Source organism: Garra rufa, chromosome 18 (assembly GCF_049309525.1).
Source record: "Garra rufa chromosome 18, GarRuf1.0, whole genome shotgun sequence".
Taxonomy (NCBI): Eukaryota; Metazoa; Chordata; class Actinopteri; order Cypriniformes; family Cyprinidae; genus Garra; species Garra rufa.
This window is the reverse complement of record NC_133378.1, coordinates 11,159,298-11,185,448: the sequence shown is the minus strand read 5'-3', so window position 1 is coordinate 11,185,448 and position 26,151 is coordinate 11,159,298. Positions and strand designations below refer to the sequence as shown.

General features: G+C 37.4%; 1 protein-coding gene across 4 annotated transcripts in view; it reads left to right on the top strand.

Annotated features, from left to right (window-relative positions):
- mitfb (melanocyte inducing transcription factor b) overlaps positions 1-26,151 on the top strand; it is an 87,712-nt gene that overhangs the window by 32,385 nt on the left and 29,176 nt on the right. For 2 of the 4 annotated variants that reach the window (XM_073822852.1, XM_073822849.1), the window contains exon 2: positions 1,769-2,012. In XM_073822852.1, the coding sequence (XP_073678953.1) occupies positions 1,769-2,012 (244 nt within the window). The remainder of the gene's footprint in view (positions 1-1,768; positions 2,013-26,151) is intronic. The other 2 variants (XM_073822850.1, XM_073822851.1) reach the window with 1 other exon arrangement.

Here is a 26,151-nt window from a genome sequence, read left to right as displayed (position 1 = left end):
ACTAGTCCTATTTAAAACTTGACTCTTCTGTAGTTATATCGTGTACTTAGACCGGTGGAAATGCAAAGCTTCAATTTTCTAGGCTGATAAGATTAGGAACTACACTCCCATTCCGGCGTAATAGTCAAGGAAGTTTGCTGCTGTAATAAGGCCGAAGCAGGAGCAGTAATACCACGCAGCACATGTGCAAATGCTAAACTAGCTGGGAACTCATTTCTGATAATACTCCGCCTGCTTCGGCCATATTACGGCAGCAAACTTCCTCGACTATTACGCCGGAATGGAAGTGTAGTTCCTAATCTTATCAGCCTAGAAACTCGCAGCTTTGCATTTCCACCAGTCTTAGTACACGATATAACTACAGAAGAGTCAAGAATTAAATAGGACAAATATCGAAACTCGTTGGTCATTTTTGAACGCGATGCTATTGGTCTAATAGGATTCAATGATCTATGCTAAGCTATGCTAAAAGTGATATTGCCAGAACAGGAGAACGGCTGAATGGATTTCAAAACAGTAAAAATCAATTTATTAACTCGGGGGGAGTTGGAGAATGAGCCTATTTCCAAAAAAAGTGGAGTGTTCCTTTAAAAACTATATCAATTGTAATTAAAATAATGATAATAACTGATCATTTTGCTAGGTAGGACCCTTCTTCCTTGGCTGGGATCATTTACAACCGCATTTGGGATCCTTTGAAGCTGCATTTAAAATGCATTTTGGAAGTTCAAACTCGGGGCACCATAGAAATCCACTATATGGAGAAAAATCCTGAAACATAATTTCTTTACGACTAAAGAAAGAAATACATGAACATCTTAGATGACAAGGGGGTGAATAAATGATCTGCACATTTTTGTTCTGAAAGTAAACTTCTCCTTTAAAGTGAATTACCATGAATGCTTGTCAGTGCACTTAGTAGTATGTTAAAAATACAATAAAAGTAATTATGAAATTTTCAAGTATGTACTTAAATTCAACTAATTGCATAATGTAATTGCAATTAACATTACATAAGTGTCTGAAACATTACACATGATTACATATGTCAAATGTCAATCTGAAATCTGAATAAATAAGCTTTCCACTGACGTATGGTTTGTTAGGAAAGGACAATATTTGGCTGAGATACAAATATTTGAAAACCTGGAATCTGAGGGTGCAAAAAAATCTAAATATTGAGAAAATCACCTTTATAGTTGTCCAAATGAAGTTCTTAGCAATGCATATTACTAATAAAAAAATAGTTTCTGATATACTTAGGGTAGAAAATTTACAAAATATCTTCATGGAACATGATTTTTACTTAATATCCCAATTATTTTTGGCATAAAAGAAAAATTGATTATTTTTACCCATGCAATGTATTTTTGGCTATTGCTACAAATATACCCATGCTACTTAAGACTGGTTTTGTGGTCCAGGGTCACATATTAAGTACAAAATTAGTGCGTGAAAATAGGGGGTACCTGGGTACTTAGTTACTACTACTTAGGGGTTTGTTACCTAATGGTGTAGTAGTAATGCTTGTCTTACCTTGGGATTGCTGTCAGTTTGTCCCAACAGCTTCCACGTTTTCAATCCAGCTGTATCCCTGTGGTCAAACTCATTATGCTTTCTAATAAGCCATTACCGGGATCTCAGAATAATTCAATTATCTGGCACCTAGTGTACCAAACACTGTCCCTCTTCAGAGCCCCACTTTCTTTCCCTGAGTTAACAAACTCTCTCTCTCTGTCTGTCTGTCTGTGTGTCTGTCTGACTGCAGTAATCCATCTGAGCAGCAGCATGGCTCCTCTAAGCCCCCGCTGGGCTCGTCGGCCGTGACCTCTCGTATCCTGCTCCGCCAGCAGCTGATGCGCGAGCAGCTCCAAGAGCAGGAGCGGCGAGAGCAGCAGAGACGGCAGAGCTCAGCGTACGCACAGTCCTCCGTAACCCAGAGCCCCGCCATCAACGTCAGTGCACCCGCCGGCCTGCCCAGTGCCACCCAGGTGCCCATGGAAGTGCTGAAGGTAACACAGGCCAAAAACTTCTTCGTAGGGTTTAATGCTTTTCTGATTCAAAGCATGTTGCCTTTATATTATAGGTGTCTCACTTTCTAAGGATATCAGCATGAATGTCTCAAATTGCAACTGAGATTATGAAGTTTTAAAGTGAAAGTCTGCATTGAGTGTGATGCAACGAAAAGACAGTGTACAGCGAAATAATAAAAAAAGCAGAATACTTTACAGATTTACAGAAGGGATTAGTTACAATTTCCTGGTAATTTACTCACCCCCATGTCATTCAAGATGTTCATTTCTTTCTTTCTTCAGTTAAAAAGAAATTAAGGTTTTTGAGGAAAACATTCCAGGATTTTTCTACAAATAGCGGACTTCAATGGGAATCAACGGGTTGATGTCCAAATTTCAGTTTCTGAGTAGCTTTAAAGGGCTCTACGCGATCCCAGCCGAGGAAAAAGGGTCTTATCTAGCAAAACAATCAGTCATTTTCTAAAATAAATACAAATTTATACACTTTTTAAGCACAAATGCTCACCGTTTAGCTCTTCGATCACTTTGGAAAAGTCATGCATGGTTAGTTCTTGTACTTTGGTTTCTCCTCCAACTTCAATATCATCCGATGTCAGTACTTCCACCAAAGTAACGTTCTAGTTTAGTTCAAGATGAGCATTTGTGGTTAAAAAGTATATGAATTGACATTTTTTTTTTAGAAAATGGCTAATCATTTGACTAGATAAGATCCTTATTTTGGCTGGGATCGTGTTGAAGCTGCATTAAAACTGTACCCTGCTGAAAAAAACAGCATATGCTGGTTAGGTATGTTTTGGTGCTGGAATTAGGGCTGTCGCGGTTAAGGAATTTCCCTTGCGGTAATTTTGAGTGGCTCAGTAGCGCAGTATGCGGTATTACCGCCATATATATATAATTGTGTGTAGGCTGTTACAATGTAAGGTCATATTCAGAAATCAATAAACCGAAACCAAATCGCGTTGATATATGAAGTGAAGTAAACAGTAGTTACATAGAAACCTAGCCAGAAAGAAATGCAAATTTTGAAGAAAAATGTCAGACATACTTTGAGGCTTTGCATCTGAAATCTTCGTTAATATAAAAGTTAGCGCGCACCCTCCAGTCTGACTGGACAAGAGACTTTCTGTCAGTATTTCACCTGCGTGTTTTAGGCGAGCTGTCAGTCGGCGCAGTTTCATTGTTACGCCACAAGATGGAGGCAAGAGACTATCTTTGAGTAAGTCTTTAAACCGTTCATTCAACTACACGTTCAAAAACGCTTATTTATTCAAAGAGAGACGTAATGAAACACGATGTTGAAATCATTTTAACTTTAATCGCCACTTTTAAAGGCTCAGCTGACCAGCAGAGCGTCAATGCTAAGACAGATTTCACTTTCCTTGGACATGACAAGCTAGTTTCACATATATACCTGACTCGATCTGAAAGACAGACGCAGGTAATCGTACAAGCTCAGTCGATCTCTCTCTCTCATTCGCTGTCTGTTTAGGCATGTTAAGTGCATATCTACTGAGCCTCATAATAAACACATTATGTTATCATTACTAACTTATTACTAATTTAATATTCAGCACACAGGCATTAAGTGAGAAGGGCAAATCCTTAGGAAAAATGAAAACAGGCAAATATCGCGGTTGCTGCGGTTGTTGCATTCCTCAGCGGTTATGCACGTCAATAGCTGTCGCGATATTGCGGTTATGGCGACAGCCCTAGCTGGAATGCGGTTTTAGCTGGTTTATGTTGGTCCTTTGCTGGTTTATGCTGGTCATGTTGCCATGTAAACCAGCAAAGGACCAGCTAAAACCAGCATCCCAGCACCAAAACATACCTAACCAGCATATGCTGTTTTTTTTTCAGCAGGGCAGTTTGGACCTTCAACTCGTTGATCCCCATTGAAGTCCACCATATGGAGAAAACCCTGGAATGTTTTCTCCAAAAACCTTAATTTCTTTTCGACTGACGAAAGAAAAACATAAACATCTTGGATGGCATAAGAATGAGTAAATTATCAGGAAATGTTAATTCTGTAGTAAAATTGCCAAATTACTGAACAGCCACTTCAAAAACGTATGCATGTATATTTTTCCACAAGCTAAGGTAAACAATAATCTATAGGTTTTTCACCAGAGTATTTTTACAGTCTTTTACTATTGAAATTTTAATTGTTTTATACAGTGATGTCTTTCTATTGAGTTGTCCTGAACAAACTGATTCATGAACAAATTACTAATTTGAGCCAGTTCTTTGAAAAACATCAAACCAAAAAACATACAGCGTGACCAGTGCAGCCTAATTTCCTAAATAAATTACTCTAATGAGACCTTTTTTTAAAATAAAAAGCTCAAAAAGATCTCATTGAGTCTATAACACTGCCCTTTATTATTCACCATTAGCAGAAAAACTATTTCTTTCTTATATTTAAACAAAATTGGCCAACATTATAACTGAAATATGTTACATTTTTTAAATCAGAAACATACAGAAATACTGTCTGTATATATGTGACTCTGGACCACAACACCAGTCTTAAGTAGCATGACTATATTTGTAGCATGGGTCAAAATGATAGATTTTTGTTTTATGCCAAAAATCATTAAGATATTAGGTAAAGATCATGTTCCATGAAGATATTTTGTAAATTTCCTACCGTAAATATATCAAAACGTAATTTTTGATTATTACTATGCATTGCTAAGGACTTCATTTGGACAACTTTATAGGTGATTTTCTCAATATTTAGATTTTTTTCTTCCAGATTTTCAAATATCTCGGCCAAATATTATCCTATCCTGTCAAACCATACATCAATGGAAAGCTTTCAGATGATGTATAAATCCTAATTTCAAAAAATTGACCGTACTGGTTTTGTGGTCCAGGGTCACATATAGTACAAAAAATACTGTTCTTAAATATTCCTAGATGTTTCAGAATCTAATTAAATGTGAATCGAGATCTTGTAAATTGAACTGAATATTATCCAGCATCACAAAACACAGTAAAATTGCCCATCATTATAACCAAGTATGTGAAATAAAAAACGTACAGCATGACCAGTGTAGGTCAATTATAACTAAAATACTAAAACTACTGTTTCACTTTAATATATGCACAAATGTAACAAAATGGGAATAAAAAGTGTGAAATTGTGGCAAATTTGCAGTAGAAATATGTGAATAGTTGAATAGTGAATAGTTGTCCTATTTAAAGGGCCAGTTTGAGTACACTTTTTAGTTCCAATGACTTCCATTTGCAGTCAAACAATTACATACAGCACCTATCAAGTTTAGATGAGCTTCACAATCTAAATTTGCATAATGAAGACATGTGACCAATAGACAACTAATAGAAATGGCATTTTAGCTGAAAAGTAAAGCAGTAAAGTGAAGTAGATTGCATATTTATTGGTATACAGTATCTCACAAAAGTGAGTACACCCCTCACATTTTAACAACCATTTTAGTATACCTTCTCAAGGGACAATACTATAGAAATGAAACTTGGATATATTTTAGAGTAGTCAATGTGCAGCTTGTATACCAGTATAGATTTACTGTCCTCTGAAAATAACTCAATATACAAACTGTTGTCAAAACAGATGGCAACAAATGTGAGTACACCCTAAGTGAACTTGTCCAAAGTGTCAATAAATTGTGTTAGCACCATTGTTATCTGGCACTGCCTTAATCATCCTGGGCATGTAATTGACCAGAGCTGTACAGGTTGTTGCTGGGATCCTCTTACACTCCTCACAGAGCTGCTGGACGTTAGACACATGGTGCTTCTCCACCGTACACTTGAGGATGCCTCACAGGTGCTTAATAGGGTTCAGGTCTGGAGACATACTTGGCCCCCATCACCTTCACCTTCAGCTTCCTCAGCAAGGCAGTTGTCATCTTGGTGTTGTGTTTGGGGTCGTTATCATGTTGGAAAACTGCCGTTCAGCCTAGTTTTTGGAGGGAAGGCATCATGTTCTGCTTCAGAATGTACAGTACATAATGAAATCCATGTTTCCCTCAATGAACTGCAGCTCCCCAGTACCAGCAGCACTCATGCAGCCCCAGACCATGATGCTACCACCACCATGCTTGACTGTAGGCAAGACACAATTTTCTTGGTACTCCTCACCAGGGCATCGCCATACATGCTAGACACCATCTGAGCCAAACAAGTTTATCTTATAGTCTCATCAGACCAGAGGACATGGTTCCAGTAATTCATGCTCTTGGACAGGTTGTCTTCAGCAAACTGTTTGCAGGTTTTCTTGTGAGCCAGCTTCAGATGAGGCTTCCTTCTGGGATGACGCCTGTGCAAACCGACTTGTTGCAGTGTGCGGCGTATGGTCTGAGCACTGACAAGCTGACCTTCTACTTCTGCAATGTTTAAAGCAATGCTGGCAGCACTGACGCATCTGTTTTTTGTCGATCGACCCTTGCGAGGCCTGTTCCGAATGGAGCCCATCTTGGAAAACCTCTGTATGACCCTGACCACTGTAGTGTAACTCGGTTTCAGGGTGTTACTGAACCTCTAATAGCCTTGGCCATCTTTGTGGAGAGCAACAATTCTAATTCTCAAATCCTCAGAGAGTTCTTTGCCATGAGATGCCATGTTGAACATCCAGTGGTCAGTATGAGAGAATTGTATTCAAAATACCTAATTTTAACTGCTCTAATACAACTTTGTATGGTCCTGTCAAGCAGACAAAAACATAAACATGATGAATAGGACATGTGGCTTTGCATGGTTAAACAACATCCTGCTGTTATCACTTAGAATGTACTCACTTTTGTTGGCAGCTATTTTGACAATAATGGCTGTATGTTGAGTTATTTTCAGAGGACAGTAAATCTATACTGCTATACAAGCTGCACATTGACTACTCTAAAATATATCCAAGTTTCATTTCTATAGTATTGACCCTTGAGAAGATATACTAAAATGGTTGCTGAAATGTGAGGGGTGTACTCACTTTTGTGAGATAGTGTAAGTAGGTATATGTGAATGTTGAATTATGTTTTTTGTTATATAGTTGCTGCACCTAATGCTTGCTATAGTGCCCCTTGTGGCGACATTGAGAATGCAACACATACTTGCATTGCATTATGAATTCTGACACACATTATTTTGTAACAGCTTGTGGAATCAAAGACCAGAGCAGGATTTCACAGCCAAGCCTCAGTTGACTATGTTTTCTATGCTGACATTCTCCACAACTTTGTGCTTTGGCTGTGCCGGCATTAGCATATAATGCATTTGTTCTTCGGCGCTGACCGCTCAATTCAACTTGAACTTGAGTGTTTATCCGCTCAAGCGTGTCTGATTATGATACTGTCCGTAAGGGCGGGAAGGAGGGAGCGGGGTGGGCAGGGGACAGTGAAGTGTGTTAAAACGCATATGGGGATTATCTTTCCCCAGAGAATTCCTCTTTAATGCATGCTGTGCTCCAGCCTCTTGGAATTAGCCATCTTTAATCCTATTTGCTCAGCTACATTCAAAATCTTTTCATAGCTTTGATTCCTTGTTAGTCTGCGGAACTATAGACTGTTACTGATTTCTGTGCTATTGTGCGCAGACTGTGATAATTACAACTAAATCTGCTGCATCCCAAAGGACTCGGGCTGCTAATGTCACTCGGTAAGAGCCGTTGTGTTACATTTGGTCATTTTTTTCGGGGAAAAGTAATTGCCTTGCTGTTAACGGTATCTGATAGGCATGGGAAAAAGTCATGTGTGTTGATTGTTGTTTTATTCTGGTGCTAGAATATTCAGCTGTATGTGTATGATTGTTCGAATATGCATCGATAATAGTTATACTGAATGACTATACACTCTTAAAAATAAAGGTGCTTCTTTCGCCAGAAACAGAAACCATTAAAACCAGAAAGGTTCTTTTATGGCATCTTAAAGCTCCTTTATTTTTAAGAGTTAAGACTCATATTTTTAGTATTTGTCTGTATGTTTAGGTCTCAGCAAGCTAACATGCTCTGGAAAATTTTTAAGTTCAAACACCAGGTTCATAGACAATATTATTCTTTCTCACAGCCTTATTCAGGTAATCCTTTATGATTTTTCATGAATTGTTTGCTTTAATATTTTCTGTTTAATTATTGTATATTTTTTCCACTTTTTCCTTAAGTGTATTTTATAAATGGAACCTAATGATACATTAACTTCAGTTTAATTCTTATATAGATTGCCACTTCAGACCTTTTTTTATATTAGCATTTTAATTTTTTTTGTATTTTTCAAACTCTTCAGTGTGTTTTGTAAGTAAAACTGGCTGAATTTTATAAACTCGTTTAAAAATTAGACAGTTTTTTACAAGTATAAATAAAAAGTCATTTTCTTAAAGTGAATAATGGCTCTATACTCAGGAGAGATGTTAATTCACTTTTTCTCTGCAATGTTTCTATTTGGTTCATACTGTGTTGAAACACCTTAGGGATATTTATGAAGCAATTAATTCTTCTATATTTCACACAACAGTTTTTGTTTAGCGTGTGAAATGTACTATATTTATGCGTGACACTCCCCTGTCAATAGGAGCTGATCACACAAATTAGACCACCCAGTATGTTACTGTACAACTACTAATCCGAATACTATATCGTGATTGAAAATGGAAGAAAAGTGCATGGTGCTTTTGATGTTTTATGCTGTAGTTCTAGCATAATTCATGTGACTTTTTTTTGTAAACACTAATTTCTACAATTCAGCGTACATTAACTGAACAATTATATAGCAATGTTTAATAAAAGGAGACATGTTTTAAATTTATGGCACACAGAGAGTTGATGAATGAAAGATTGAAACTTGTGAAATCACCTTAGTCGTGTTTGAAAACAACTTTGGCGTCTGATTTTGTGTGGCTCATATCAAAGGATAAAAAGGGCATGGCATGTACTCCATAACCTTAACATAGTATTTATGTTCAGTCAGTCGTTACTTATGCTAAGCTGATGATGTGCCGGTCATTCAACCCATCGAACGGCTGTCAACAATTAAAACACACTGCCTTCAATCCAAACACATGCTCAGATTTCGTCTTACCGCAAACAAACACAGCGGTTTGATTTTAGTAAGAATATATACAAAACATACCAGAAATAAATAGAGTGTAATGCGTATTTAAGTTAATCACACTTCCTATAAAAGTATGTAAATGCATAATATTATAGATGGTAACTTTGTAGCTGAAAGTCTCTAAAAATGGATCCCTTTTGATTTCTGTTCATTCATAAATGAATAGAGGAGACAGTTGAAGAGATTAAAGGGATTGAATTCCTTTGCCAGTTTAGTTTGGATTTTTGGCCCTAAGCTTATATTTTATCCACATTACATTTTATTTTAGTTCAACAACAGAAATATATATTGTAATTAGTTCATGGTACATTTAGGCCAGGTAAGATTTCTCTTTCAATAAAAGATGGACTTCAAATACTTAACCTTCTGATATAATAGATATAAATAAATAGAAAGGATCAAATAGTGAGAACAATAAATAGTAAGAAGAACTTTTAGAAATATTGTAAAAGTATTTAGAAAAGTGTAGAAAATGAGTAGAAACTTAGAAATATTGTAAAAGTATTTAGAAAAGGGTAGGGAAAATGAGTAGAAACTTAGAAATATTGTAAATGTATTTAGAAAGTGTAGAAAAAATAAGTAGAAACTTAGAAATGTGTAAAAGTATTTAGAAAAGTGTAGAAAATGAATAGAAACTTAGAAATATTGTAAAAGAATTTAGAAAAGTGCAGAAAATGAATAGAAACTTAGAAATATTGTAAAAGAATTTAGAAAAGTGCAGAAAATGAGTAGAAACTTAGAAATGTTGTAAAAGTATTAAGTAAAGTGTAGGAAAAACTGAGTAGAAACTTAGAAATATTGTAAAAGTATTTGGAAAAGTTTAGAAAAAATGAACAGAAACTTAGAGATATTATAAAAGTATTTAGAAAAGTAGAAAAATTAATAGAAACTTAGAAATATTGTAAAAGTATTTGGAAAAGTTTAGAAAAAATGAGTAGAAACTTAGAAATATTGTAAAAGTATTTAGAAAAGTGTAAGAAAAAAGTAGAAATTTAGAAATATTGTAAAAGTATTTAGAAAAGAAGGAAAAAGGAGTAGAAACTTAGAAATATTGTAAAAGTATTTAGAAAAGTGTAGGAAAAATTAGTAGAAACTTAGAAAAATTGTAAAAGTGTTTAGAAAAGTGTAGGAAAAATTAGTAGAAACTTAGAAATATTGCAAAAGTATTTAGAAAAGTGCAGGAAAAAATGAGTAGAAGCTTAGAAATATTATAAAAGTATTTAGAAAAGTGTAGAAAAATTAATAGAAACTTAGAAATGTTATAAAAGTATTTAGAAAAGTGTAGAAAATGAATAGAAACTTAGAATTATTATAAAAGTATTTAAAAAAGTGTAGAACATGAATAGAAACTTAGAAATATTATAAAAGTATTTAGAAAAGTGTAGTAAAAATAAGTAGAAACTTAGAATAAATGTAAAAGTATTTAGAAAAGCATAGAAAAAATGTAAAAGTACTTAGAAAAGTGTAGAAAAAATGAGTTGAAATGTAAAAATATAATAAAAGTATTTAGAAATGTAAGAAAAGAGAAAGTGCAAATGATTGTGAATAAAATAGTTGAAACCACTTGAAACTAAGAAAATACTTTTGCTTTGGTTTTGTCTTTGTTAAATTATTTCCCACTGAAATCTATAAATGACAGATTTGAAGTTTTACGAGTTCCAGTTATACAAGAGGAGATGAAAGCTTTTCCTCTCTTTTTTTATGAGAATAAAACTGAGCAAACGATCAAAAGAAAGCAGAAAAAAGAAAGCTTTGAGACCGGCTGTCTCTGCCTAGCTTAGTCGCCCCCTTCCCAAAGCGATGCAAAATTAGCTTAGGTGTACCAGGCAGAGCCGCTGGACTTGAAAAGTGAAAACATTAAGCTCAGATGAGTTTGTCTAAAGACTGATTGGCCCCTAATTAGCCAAGTGACCTTTGATCTTTTCAGAAATAAGTACAGGATCAGGTTTGGGAGCGAGACAAAGGCAAGAACAGTCTTAGCACACACCGAACGCTAATTCAGCAAAGAATGCCTGTAATTAGGAGCGCTCGTCTCATTCCAGTGCATATTTAACGCTGCGAAGAGGGAAAATAAGCTGGAAAAGTGGGATGTAGGATCATAGCCGAGGGATCAATTTCGCCATTGGCTATTCACAATATTTTAAAGAAAAAAAAAAGCAAAACACAAGAAAAATGTTTAGCGACAGCTTATGGATTTGACTTTTGCTATCGCCTAATACTGTTTCAGTGAAAAGGAGGTTTTAAATGTATAGTTTGTACTAGTCTGTGAAATCGTTGCCATTGTATCGTAATCCAAATCTGCTTCTCATAATATCATCACCATCCGTAGTGTTTTGTAATTACTCTTGAGGAAAAATGTAGCTGTGGCAGAGAGTAAGATTTTCAGTAAATAGTGTTTTTATTTTTAATGACTTCACACAATACTTTTGTATGTTTTCAAAGAACTATTTTAAGAACTAATTATAAAATATTATAGCACACAAGTCAGTGTGGATACTTTTATGATACTTTTGTGGTCATTTTTGCCATTTTTGTAGTTGAAAGCTTCATCTTTCTTTTACTTGCAGTGTAGGGACAAGATCAGCCTGGACATTCTGCTAAATATTTTTCTATGTGTTTTATGTTTTAAAAAGTATTTTGGTTTTTGAATTACATGACAGTAAATAATGACAGAATCTTAATTTTTAACCTTAACCACCTAAATAAGACTTCAGAAATCATTATAATATGCTAATTTGGTGCTTAATTATGATTTTTATTTACGTTTTATTATATTTTTACACAATTTATTATTGTTTATTATTAGTTTGGATTTTTGGCCCTAATCTTGAATACTATAGTTTATATTTTATCCACATTATATTTTATTTTAGGTTAACAACAGAAATATATTTTGGAATCAATTCATGATATGTTTAGGACAGGTAAGATTGCTCTTTTAAGAAATTTCACAGACATTCAATAAAAAATGGACATCAAATACCTAATAATGAGCACAAAAAAATACTAAGTAGAAAAATTTAAATAAAAGTATTTAGAAAAGTGTAGAAAAATCTGTAGAAACTTAAAAATATAGTAAAAGGTTTTAGAAAAATGTAGAAAAAAATCAGTAGAAACTAGAAACTTAGAAATATTGAAAAAGTATTTAAAAAAATGTAGAAAAAAATCATTAGAAACTTAGAAATATTGTAAAAGTATTTAGAAAAGTTTATAAAAAATGAGTAAAAACTTAGAAATGTAGTGGAAGTATTTAGAAAAGTGTAGAAAAATTAGTAGAAACTTAGAAATATTGTAAAAGTATTTAGAAAAGTGTAGAAAAATTAGTAGAAACTTAGAAATATTGTAAAAGTATTTAGAAAAGTTTTGAAAAAAGAGTAAAACTTAGAAATGTAGTGAAAGTATTTAGAAAAGTGTAGAAAAAATAATAAAAACTTAGAAATATTGTAAACGTATTTAGAAAAGTGTAGAGAAATGAATAGAAACTTAGAAATATTGTAAAAGTATTTAGAAAAGTATAGAAAAATGAGTAAAAACTTAAAAATATTGTGAAAGTATTTAGAAAAGTCGGAAAAATTATGAGAAACTTAGAAATATTGTAAAAGTATTTAGAAAAGTAGGAAAAATTAGTAGAAACTTAGAAATATTGTAAAAGTATTTAGAAAAGTTTAGAAAAATTTGTAGAAACTTAGAAATATTGTAAAAGCATTTACTAATAGTTAGGGAAAAATGAGTAGAATCTTAGAAATATTGTAACAGTATTCAGAAAAGTATAGAAAAATGATTAGAAGCTTAAAATATTGTAAAAGTATTTAGGAAAGTATAGAAAAATTTGTAGAAACTTAAAAAATATTGTAAAAGTATTTAGAAAAGTAGGAAAAATGAGTAGAAACTTAAAAATATTATAAAAGTATTTTGAAAAGTATAGAAAAATGAGTAGAAATCTAAAAATATTGTAAAAGTATTTAGAAACGTATAGAAAAAAATAAGTAGAAACTTAGAAATATTGTAAAAATATTTAGAAACGTATAGAAAAAATAAGTAGAAACTTAGAAATATTCTAAAAGTATTTAGAAAACTGTAGAAAAAATAAGTAGAAACTTAGAAATATTCTAAAAGCATTTACAAATAGTAGGGATGGTTCGATACGTGTATCGGTACCGTTCGGTTCTCGGACAAATTCCAAATGGAAGTGATCATCCCTATCACCTTTGTGGGAGGACTTAGGGCACGTGCAGGTCATAATGTAGTCGTTTGCAACGCACTTGGCGAAGGGAGCGATGTTATTTCCTCATTATCTTCAGCTGGGATGTTTACGTGACAACACAGCATGGTCTCTGTCAGCAGATGTCGCTGTCTTTTTATTGTTAGCATAACTAAGCGAATCTGCTTAGTGCTGACAGACGCGGGTGTGTTCGACTTGAAGCGGGGCAGCGCCACTTCAAGTTGAACACACCCGCGTCTGTCAGCACTAAGCAGATTCGCTTAGTCCCCCTACAAAGGTGATAGGGATGATCACTTCCATTTGGAATTCGTCCGAGAATCGAACGGTACCGATACACGTATCGAACCATCCCTAACAAATAGTTAGGGAAAAAATGAGTAGGAATTTAGAAATATTGTAAAAGTATTTTGAAAAGTATAGGTGTTACGACCTTTGATGGAAATTTTGTCTAGGAATTTAAAAGGAGTAACATTGAGATGACCAAAAAAAGAAGAAGCTTATAGTAAAAGTGGCAATAGAAACTCAGGACATCAAATTAGCACCGCAAAAGATTTATTGCTCCCAAAACCATGAATATTTACAAACATTAAGGAAAACAATATTAAACAATAATAATTTATATAACCAAGACAAACGGGAGAGGAACTGAAAGTAGCGCTAGAAATCAAAGAAATAAATATAACAAAAAGACCCCTGTCACAAGGAGGGTCAGAGACGTGCAGATCCATTCGCAGCATTTTATTCAAACAAACAAACACAAAGGGGCAGGCAGAAATCGTCGTCAAAAAACAGGCAGAAAGGTCGGGGCTGGCAGCAAGAATCAAACACGGGAGGGAGTCCAGGAATCAAACACACGGGAAAACAAACACGGAAAGAAACGCTCGGAAATACAGACCATACGGAACAATAAGACTTCGCCGGGTGGCTGTGTGTGTGAGAAGCTTAAATGCTGTCCGTGTGATGAGCTGCAGCTGTGTGTGTGTGTGTGTGTGTGTGTGTGTGTGTGTGTGTGTGAGAATGAGCTGCAGGTGAATGCAGTGATTGGTGCAGTGGCTTGTGGGGGCTGAAGTCCATGAAGTGTAGTGCAAGAGTTAGTGATGACAGGACGACTCAAATCGTGACAGAGCCCCTCCCCAAGGAGCGGCTTCCAGACGCTCTAACCACCTAATGAAACCGGAGGGTGGTGGAGCGGAGGCGGAACAGGGGGAGGGATGGAGGGCCAGGTCCATGTGGGGGTAATGGAGCTATGGACTGAGGCGGAGCCGACGGAGGGAGAAGCCAAGGTGGAGGAAGGGTTGGCTCCTGCCTGGGACCGACCGACGGAGGTGGAGCCCGAGGCGAAACTGGAGAGTCGATGGTCCTGGGCGACACAGAGGATCCGGAGGACCAAGGCGGAACCCAAGGCTCTGGCGACCCCGGCGGAGATGGAGGTCCGGAGGTACACAGCGGAGCCGGAGTGACAGAGGATCGAGGCTGTGCCCATGGGAGGGAGGAGGTCCACAGAGCCGGCAGGACGGAGTGACGAGGCGCAGCCGGAGGAGTAGAGTCCAGAGGCGAAGGTGGGGCGACGACTGACCGGGGCGGAGCCGGAGAGACGATGGAGCCCGGAGGAGCTGGTGGGCGACGGCCGACAACGGAGACGAGGGAGCACAGAGCCGGGGTGGAGCCGCAGGGTCGGAGGGCCGAGGTGGAGTCCAGGACTCTGAGACTGGAGGTGATGGTGAGGGATCCTTCAGTCTGGACATCGATTGAAACTGGCAGTCCCACGGCAAGTCCTCTGCACCGAAGGTGGGATGTGGGAGAGCAGAGGGACTGTCAGGAGACAGAGGTGGTGGGACTGGAGCAGCAGGGAGGGTGGGTGGGAACAGTCCATGCATGAGCTCCGTGACCAGAACCGGGCAAACAGGAATCTCAGGACGACTGGATGGAACCAGCGGAGGTTCTGGAAGGCCGGGCGGAACCAGCGGAGGCTCTGGAAGGCCGGGCGGGACCAGCGAAGACTCTGGAAGGCCGGGCGGGACCAGCGGAGACTCTGGAAGGCCGGGCGGGACCAGCGGAGACTCTGGAAGGCCGGGCGGGACCAGCGGAGACTCTGGAAGGCCGGGCGGGACCAGCGGAGACTCTGGAGGGCCGGGCGAAACCAGCGGAGGCTCTGGAAGGCCGGGCTGAACCAGCGGAGGCTTTGGAAGGCCGGGCGGAACCAGCGGAGACTCTGGAAGGCCTGGCAGAACCAGCGGAGACTCTGGGAAGGCGGCCATCTTACAAACAGGCTCTGGAAGGGCGGCCATCTTGCGAACAGACTCTAGAAGGGAGGTCATCTTGTGAAAAGACTCTAGAAGGGAGGCCATCTTGCTTACAGACTCATGCGAGGCAGCCATCTTGGCCGGGAACTCAGGAACAGAAGCCATCCTGGCAACAGGCTCAGGAAGGGCGGCCATCTTGTGAACAGGCTCTGGGTTGGCAGACATCTTATGCTGTGGCTCTGAGCTGGAACTTACTGTGGGAAGATGGTCCTCCTCCACAATTCCCACAGTAAAAGGAGAGCCACACAACAAAAGAGCAAGATCCATATAATATTGCAAGGTCCAGTTAGGTTCAATCATGGGCATGAGTGAAGCCCATGGCTCTAAGAGTCCTCCACGGAAAAAAATCATTAGGCATCCATCATCCATAGTAGACTGATTAGCCAATTCGATGAAGTCCATCGCATACTCCTCAATAGTCCACTCACCCTGCTTGAGACGCATGATCTGTACAGTGGTGTTCGTGCTGGAACCGGATGACACCATACTCGCTGCTGGATCCTTGTAGCGGCGAAGTCTTCTGTCACAAGGAGGGTCAGAGACGTGCAGATCCATTCACAGCATTTTATTCAAACAAACAAACACAAAGGGGCAGGCAGAAATCGTCATCAAAAAACAGGCAGAAAGGTCGGGGCTGGCAGCAAGAATCAAACACGGGAGGGAGTCCAGGAATCAAACACACGGGAAAACAAACACGGAAAGAAACGCTCGGAAATACAGACCATACGGAACAATAAGACTTCGCCGGGTGGCTGTGTGTGTGTGAGAAGCTTAAATGCTGTCCGTGTGATGAGCTGCAGCTGTGTGTGTGTGTGTGTGTGTGTGTGTGTGTGTGTGTGAGAATGAGCTGCAGGTGAATGCAGTGATTGGTGCAGTGGCTTATGGGGGCTGAAGTCCATGAAGTGTAGTGCAAGAGTTAGTGATGACAGGACGACTCAAATCGTGACAACCCCACTGTCTCCACCCGGTCCTCTAAATAAGAAAACAAAAATATGAAAAAGAAATCTTCAGCGCAAATGCGCCCTAAACTTACACTAACTAAAAAACACAAAAATACACATTTAGCGAACTTCACTAAACTGGTGTGTCTAATACAGAGAAAATCCTGCGTGCAAGGTGTGTATGTCACGTGACTTACTAGGCTGTTCCATGTCTCCCTTGTCTGTATTTAGATGTATTTAGTCAGCAATTAGATCACAAGTTTCAGTGGAGCATAAGCGGGCTAAAGGTATCAAAGACGCATGACGTTCATCATGAACGCAGATGTCACAAGTGACATACCTTTTACACAGGTCATTCCAACAAATCTCACGCTAGTCTCGTAAGCATTAACATCGTAGCAGATAAACGAACACCACCAAACAGCCAGTGACACGACAAGTCAAAACACACACTATCCATCTTCCGGTTGCCGCTTCCAATTTAAAGGTCTCTAGGCAGAACGCGATTGGCAGAGATCACACACCGTCACAGGTGACCAACGATGATTGACAGCCACACCAGCCAATAGAGTTCCGAAGGTAGGCAGTACCTAGAAAACGCTAAAAAAGTGACAGAACAGGAAAAAAAACATACACAAGAAAAAAAAAACAGTGTACGGTTCGTAACACTCCCCCACTTAAGAATAAACTCTTTTGGAGAAACACAAAAAATTTAAACTCTTGAAAGAGCATCCGCTAAGACATTGTCAACGCCCCTCTTGTGTCTTATATTCAAATTGTAACTCTGCAGAAAGAGTGACCACCGAGTCAACCTCTGATTATGGTTGTACATCTTTGAAAGAAATGTCAAAGGACTGTGATCCGTAAAAACTACCAAAGGTTGCACACTAGATCCAAGATAAACCTTGAAATGTTGTAATGCAAAAATTAGAGCAAGCGTCTCCTTTTCAATGACTGAATAGTTTAACTGATTCTTGTTAAACTTCCTAGAGAAATAACTTACTGGATGACCTATACCCTGCTCATCATCCTGTAATAAGACAGCACCAGCCCCGACATTACTTGCATCCACCTCAAGTTTAAATGGACGTTCTAAATCAGGAGCTGCAAGAACAGGTGAACTACTTAATAGTGTTTTCACACTCTCAAATGCATATTGGCATTCTGCATTCCACACAAAACCAGTAGAAGGACTTAAAAGTGAAGTTAAAGGACTAACCACAGACGAGAAGTTTCTGCAGAAGCTGCAATAGTATCCAGCCATTCCGAGAAATCTTCGGAGTTCACGTCGCGTCGTGGGGACCGGAAACTTCGATATAGCCTCAACTTTTGCTTAAACTGGTCGAACCTGACCATGCCCCATCTCCTTTCCCAAATACATCACCTTAGCCTGACCAAACTCACACTTGGCCAAGTTAAGGGTCAAAGAAGCACTTGCAAAACGCTCAAATACAGTATGTAATGACTTCATGTGTTCATCCCAATCTCTGGAAAAAACAACAACATCATCCAAATAAGCACTACAATTAGGAATGCCGGCTAAAACTGTATTTACTAATCTCTGAAAAGTCGCTGGCGCGTTTCTGAGTCCGAACGCCATGGCCGTATATTGTGCAAACGAATCAGGAGTGATAAAAGCAGCAATTTCAGAAGCTCTGTGCGTGAGTGGTACTTGCCAGTAGCCTTTAAGCATATCTAATTTACTCACAAATTTTGCATATCCCACGTTATCTATGCAATCCTCCATCCTAGGAAGTGGGTAGTTATCAGGAACCGTAAGTGAATTTACTTTCCTAAAATCTGTGCAAAACGTAAAAGAACCATCTGGTTTTGGTATCAGAATACATGGAGAACTCCATGAACTAGAGCTAGGCTGAGCAAGACCGTTGTTCAGCAAGTAATCAACTTCTTGTCGCATAACTGAACGCTTGACCGAATTCACTCTATATGCGTGCTGTCGGATTGGACTAGCATCTTTAACATCGATATCATGCTGAATGACATTAGTTAGCGCAGGTACGTCTTTGAACAGACACTCAAATTAAGAAATGAGTCTCACTAAATCACACTTCTGATCAATTGACAAATTCGTTAAATGCGACCCAAGATCTTTCAATATTTCAGAATTACACAACCTCACAGTCGACTGGGAAATATTCTGAAACAATACTCCGTCTTCTTCAGCATCAGTAACGGGCTTTTCTGTCACAACCACAACAGAAATAACAGCAGTGTCTGAAGCTCTGTCATTCGCATCAGCTTGTGATCTCGAATGATAAAGTTTCAGCATGTTTACATGACAAGCGCGAGTGTTTTGTTTTCGGTCAGGAGTACAGATGACATAATTCTTTTCACTCAATTTCTCTTTCACTATATAAGGACCGAAAAATCGAGCCGACAGTGAAGAACCAGGAATTGGCAAGAAAACCAAAACTGAGTCACCAGGCTTGAAAGATCGCTTAACAGCCTTTTTGTCAAATGTTCGTTTCATACCTTTTTGCGTGTTGGCAAGAGACTCTCTTGCGACTGAGCAAGCTGTATGCAAACGCTTCTGAAATTTCGTTACGTACTCCAGTACATTCGTTTTCAAACTGTCTTTTTCCAGAATTTGGTCTTTTAAAACCTTCAATGGACCACGTACTTGGTGCCCGGAAACTAGTTCAGCTGGACTAAAACCCAGCGACTCTTGAACGCTTTCTCTGATAGCGAACATCAGCATAGGTATGCCGTCATCCCACTCATTACCAGTCTGCATGCAATATTTTCGCAACATCGACTTCAACGTTTGGTGAAAACGCTCCAAGGCGCCTTGGCTTTCTGGATGGAACGCAGTGGAAGTACGATGTGTAATTCCTAATGTCTGCATAACTTGATTAAAAAGCTTAGACATAAAATGTATGCCTTGGTCGCTTTGCACCACTTTAGGCAAACCAAACGTCGAGAAAAACTTAACTAGTGCCTTGACAATGACAGGTGCAGGGCTCCGCCGAGTTTGGGGCTTGTAGCCTTAAAGCCCTAGTAAGTTTAAATAGCATAACAGTATGTTGGCTCTCCAAGCCAACATAATTACATTTTGAAGCTATATTCAAATAGAAAATAGTAGCGTAAGAGACTTCTTTCAAAAACATTTTAAAAAAATCCTAATTATTCCAAACTTTTGATCGATAGTATATAAAGTGTAAGTTTGTTTTTCAGCATCTATCAGCCAATAAAAAAAAAAACATATCCGTTGAGCCCTACCCTTAGAGCACACAAGGGAATCAATGAGAGTCTTGTCCATGTAAAGCAAAAACATTTTTATACGCATGCAGCTGTTTGATGTGACATGATAGATCAGTACTGCACTAGTGCATCTTCTGAAACCCCAGACAATGTGTCTCATTCTTGCAGTTTCAGCATTGAGAAGGATGTTCTTGTGACAGTATCCAGCCGGCGGCGAAGATCAGCACACAAGTCAAGCAAAGATTAGGCAAAGAAGACCAATCTTTGTTAGTTCCCTTTTGCCCTCTCAATTGCTTTAGCTTGCCCTTTAACACAACATGTTTGAGAAAATGTCAGCCGCAGGAAACGGTTTGTTATTGAACTTTAGATTTGGGACTTAATATCCAATGCGATTGACTTCAATAATTTTGCACAAACAGGAAATGCAGCATTTATTAGTCATACATAACTTAACCTAACACTAGTTTAGCAGAAGTTTGGTGGCCAATGGGCTGAAGATCCAAATTGCTGTTTTAGTGCAGCTTCAAATATAGGTTTCATTTTTACAATCAACTTCAAAAAAATGTCCAACATCATTGTTTGAGACACCTCTCAATGAGTAATTGCAAAATTGAATATGTGCTTGTCTGGTGCTTTTATAATTTATTGTAAGTAAATGTTAACAGACTTTTCTTTGTTAAAGGACTGTTTTTATGTTCTTAACAACTTACAAAACAGGGTAACACTTTATAATAACTACACACTATGAGTCATTAGTTTAGCATTGCTAAATAGATAATTAATCATTTACAAAGCATTATTCCTATCTTAATAGACATTTGTAAGCAGTTTATAAATACAGCTATAAATGCTTTATTCTTGTTTTATAAGCATCTGTATAATGTGCTTAATCATTGTATTTTCATACTTTATTAAGGATCAGTTAATCATTTCTAAATTAAGAATTACATTATTTACCGGTTAGTTAGTAGTTGGAAGTGGTTCATGAGATAATTTAGAAAATGTTAGTAAATGATTCATAAACCATTTGAATGCCCATTTATACATCTTATTATTCAGACATATATTAAAGGAACTGTATGTAAGAAATTTATTTCAGTTAATCATAAAATGGCCCTGACATGTCACTAGACATTAAGAAATCATGTTCATTTCAAATACTTATATCACTGACAACAGTGGTCCGGCCAGGATATTGTCATTTAAAAGTGAAAGTTGCAGCCCTCAACTGATGTTGATGTTGTCATGTTGTGTTTTGGCCTGAGGCGCCACCCTCCAGCTATCTACTAATAAGTTTTGTCATCCGGGTTGCCAGCTCTGCTCTAGTTACAGCTGCAGCTACGAATGTGTCGGATAAAACATGTATAAAGTTACCAAAACTAAAAGACCTCGTTATGAATCCAAAATACGTCGTGACAAACAATAAAACAAGGATTTGTATAGGAGATGCCTTTGAAAGATGGAGACGGCTGAAAACGGTGAAGAATTTGAAGACAGTCGCCAACGTTGCTAATTTTCTCCTGGACAGGTAAGATTCATCTATATTTGGCTAACTTTGCTTCCGTAAACAGTGGATTTTTCATGGTCGCCCGTGCTAAATGCGTTCATAAAAAGCTTTATATCGCACCACTAGCAGGGTATGAAAACAATCTATGTTCCGACTTAAATGTGGGATTACAGTACATCTTTACGAAATATTTGGCTAATCGCCATTAGTAAATTTTAGCGATAAATAATTACTTCGCAAAACTTCTCTTGTGAAGCATAAACATAATTAACAGAAGAAAAAAAAATTACTGTGTAGGACTCTTCACTTGCCATTAGAAGCTCCTTGTAGCAGCCTACGTTCCTGCTGGATCCTGCAGTTTAGCTGGCAACCTCAAGTCATGGGGGATGGGGAGGGGGTACACCGCTCTACAGTATTTTGCAAGTGATTGCAGTACCAGTTTTGGCCACAATCTTACATACGGTTCCTTTAACATTTAGTCAGTGTGTTAATAAATGCTTTAATAACACATTTTCCTACTGTAACTCATAATTAATTCAGTTATAAAAACATTTACTTGCTGTCAGTTAACTGTTTTTGTGAGCTAAAGTGAGGACTATTTGTGCCTTGTAAAGCGTTTACAAAAGTCATTCTCCTGTTCTGGCGATATCACTTTTAGCATAGCTTAGCATAGATCATTGAATCCTATGAGACCGATATAGCATAGGAGAACGGCTGAATGGATTTCAGAACGGTAAAACTCAACTTATTAACACTTTACAAGGCATAAATAGTCCTCACTTTAGATGAGCTCCCAAAAACCATTAACTGACAGCTAGTAAATGTTTTATAACTGCCTGAATTAATTATGAGGTACAGTAGGAATATGTGTTATTAAAGCATTTATTAACACACTGACTAACTGTTAATATATGTCTGAATAATAAGATGCATAAATGTGCATTCAAATGGTTTATGAATCATTTACTAACACTTTCTAAATCTCATGAACCACTTACAACTACTAACTAACCGGTTTGTAAATAATGTAATGCTTAATTTAGAAATGATTAACTGATCCTTAAAAAAGTATGAAAATACAATTATTAAGCATATTATAAAGATGCTTATAAAACAAGAATAAAACATTTATAGCTGTATTTATAAACTGCTTACAAATGTCTATTAAGATAAAAATAATGCTTTATAAATGACTAATTAACTATTTAGCAATGCTTAACTAATGACTCATAGTGTGTAGTTATTATAAAGTGTTACCCAAAACGGTTTACTCAAGTTTTATTATCACTACACAGAACATTATGGCTGTGGTTAATGAAAAGGATGTTGAGGTGTTGAGCTGCATTGGCTCAGCCAAAGCTGTAAATGGCCATCTGAACAAGTCTTTCATAAAGATTGTTCATGGATGATGTTCATGCATGCATATAAAGCATAGCACATCGATTTAAATGTGCTTTGAATGTGATCTACTTAATTCTTGCCTTAGGATAGAAGTTTTATAGCTTTATGGTTGAAACGTTGACTTCCTCAACCTTTAACTTCAGTCTATCCCTTCAGGCCATACTGAGAATAGATCCCTTTTATATTTGATATTTTAAGTCTGGCCTAAGAAGTCTCCTGTGCTCACCAATGCTACATTTATTTGGGGAAAAAAGTAATATTGTGATATGTTATTACAATTTCAGCATCATTACTCCAGTCTTCAGTGTCACATGATCTTTCAGAAATCATTCTAATATGTTGATTTGCTCCTCAATAAACATTTGTTTTTATTATCACTGTTGAAAACAGTTGTGCTAATTTATATTTTTATAAACACATTTTTTTCAGGATTCCTTAATGAATAGAAAGTTAAAAAGGACAGCATTTATTTAAAAAATATTGTGTAACATTATAGTCTTTAGTGTCTTTGGTCAATTTAATGCATTGTAAGAGTAGCAATTTCTTGCTTTCAGTGTCAGTAAAATGATGATTGATAAATTACTATAGTATCAATTACTTTATTTGAAATGTGGTATCATAATTTTAGGGACTTGTTACCACTAGTTGCTTATTAGCATGCATATTACTAGCATATTGACTGTTCATTGGTACTTTTAAAACACATATTAATACCTTATTTTGTATGACCATATTTTAGATCCCTCAATTCACCCCATACTTCAACTTAACAACTACTATATCTTACTAAGTATTAATAAGCAGCAAATTAGGAGTTTAATGAGGCAAAAGTCATTGTTAACAGTTAGTTTGTGTGACTATATCCAATTTTTTAGATGACTGTACTGCAAAATGTTTAAAAAAAACTAACTTTTCAGTGATGTAGGAGTCGCATTTACAGGGGAATATCCGATCTGTCCGCTTACACCGCAGGCATAAATGCACGTATCTGATTTATTTCCACATATGAATGAGGCCTGAAACCAATCGGAGAATATTGAAATCCATGTGGTTTGTTCCTGCTTACACGGTCGTGGGCCATATCTGATCTGTGCCACATGGGAGTAAAAAATCAGAATTGGGTCACTTGAACCATGCAGTGTAGGTGCATGCAATGTAGGTGCATTTTGATATGAACTTGTACTTTATGAAATTAAACTTTTAATGAATTATATGCAGTAATAAAATGTAAACTAATGCTGCATGATTCTGGGTAAACTGAAAAACTATTTTCTTTTATAAACTGGAGATCACAATTCTGAAGAAAAAAAGGATTAGAAATCTAAACAAAATTATGTAATTTACTAGTGGTTCTGAAATAATGTTCATTGCTTAAGTCTGAATAAAAAAAAAGAAAAATAAAAAAAAAGAAGGAGCCCGTGTCTCAATTAATAAAGAATTGTTTCACTATTGGAATCTCTTGAATATATAATTCAATGACAAATACTTTTTTTAAAAGTGTAGTTGTCGCCATCTCCTGGCGAAGAGAATAAACGTTGCTCTACATACTTCACGAGTTCCCTCTTACTGATAATAAACTGAGCGAAAGGTTGTGCGTGTTTGGCGTGCTGTCCGGGAGAGGGCCTCGAGCTCGGTGGTAATTCCCGAGCCCGGGGCTCTCCCCCGCCCAGGGGGAGGGGTCCGAGCTCAGCACTGGCCCGAACCCTATAAGCGCTCCCCCTATGGGCTGAAGGTGAGGAGACGGGGTGGAGGATGGGTTTGACGAGACAAGAGATGATGAAGGTAGGATTGTTGTGTTATTTATAGGGATTTTCCCTGTGTTGATTAGATAGGGAGACTGATTACTAATGATGTATTGGCCGTGTTAATTATCTGCGCGAGCTCCTCCCGAAACTTGTTAATAAAAGATCACGTGTTAGAAGATACTTTCGTTTTGATCGCTACTGTAGACAGTAAGTGTTTATATCCAAACTATAAGCTTTTATACCAGTACTTATGTTATATAAATGTCTGTAACAAAGAAATAATGATGATTATGTGGTTAAAAAGACTGTTGCTTTCTGAAACCACAGCAGTAAGAATGCAGATTTGAATGTCTTCAATAACTTTCACATCGTAAGCGTCAGTGGAGCGCGTGAAACGGTTGTAATAGACATCGCTGAATCGTTGTCATTCACGAATAAGATCGTGTGTGTGTTTGAATAGAGATCGTGGTATTTTAACTATTAGTCATACAGCTGTAATGTAAACATTGCAAAAAGTTTTGCCATGATATCGTCACGTTCTCACGAGACCAGTCAGATCTCACGGGACACATCGGGATATGGCGAGATCTCGTGCCACGATCTCGTCACACCCCTAGCGTTGACTTTCTTTGCACGCTCGCTTTGTAAACACTGGGTCGGTACTTCCGCCTATGTCACGCTTGACCTTTCCAATGTGATTACTTAATGTGTGTCCAGCTAGTGCAAGATGAGCATTTGTGGATAAAAAGTATATAAAGTTGTATTTTTCTTAGAAAGTGACCAATCGTTTGGCTAGTTAAGAGACTTATTCCTCGGCTGGGATTGTGTAGAGCCATTTGAAGCTGCATTAAAACTGCAATTTGGACCTTCAACCCATTGATCCCCACTGAAGTCCACTATATGGAGAAAAATCCTGGAATGTTTTCCAGAAAAAAAAAAAACTTATTTTCTTTGTGACTGAAGAAAGAAAGACATAACATTCACAAAAAAATGGCTAATTCTGTCATAATTTACTCACCCTCATGTCATTCCAAAAACTTTATTTCTCTTGTGAGACATGTAAGAAAATATTTTGAAAAGTGTCTTGAATTTTTTTTTTTTTTTTTTTTTTGGTGCAGTGAAAGTCAGTGATAGTATAGATAAAATCTGTGGAAACATAGAAAAGATACTAATATTCTACCAGGACATTTTTTGTTAAAGGCGACATGGTATCCAAAATTAATTTTTAAAGGTGTTTGCATATAAATGTGTCTTAGCAGTGTGTGGACAAAACCACCCTACAATGATAAAAATCCATCTGCTTCTTTTTTTAAACCCTTAAATGCATGACTGTTTCGCCAATCACTATTACATATTCAGGTCTTTATCGACCCGGACATATATATCCAGCACAGATGGATCTCTAACTTCTGCAATAGAAAAAAAACTCTCTTAATATTTTAAGAACATTACAGTAGAATAAAATAAAACATATTTCATTACCTTTTGAAACTTGGAAGGGTTCAATTTGAGCAGATGATTTTACCATCGCTGTCATCCTCAGAGCGCACCTCCACAGTACATTCAGCATCTGGCTCATATTCGCAAATTCACAAATATCGTTTTCAATGACTTTAAAATCATTATTTTGATCACTGGCAGCTTATTCACCACATCCACCATCAAATAACAGTGACATTTATATTTTATTGCATACAG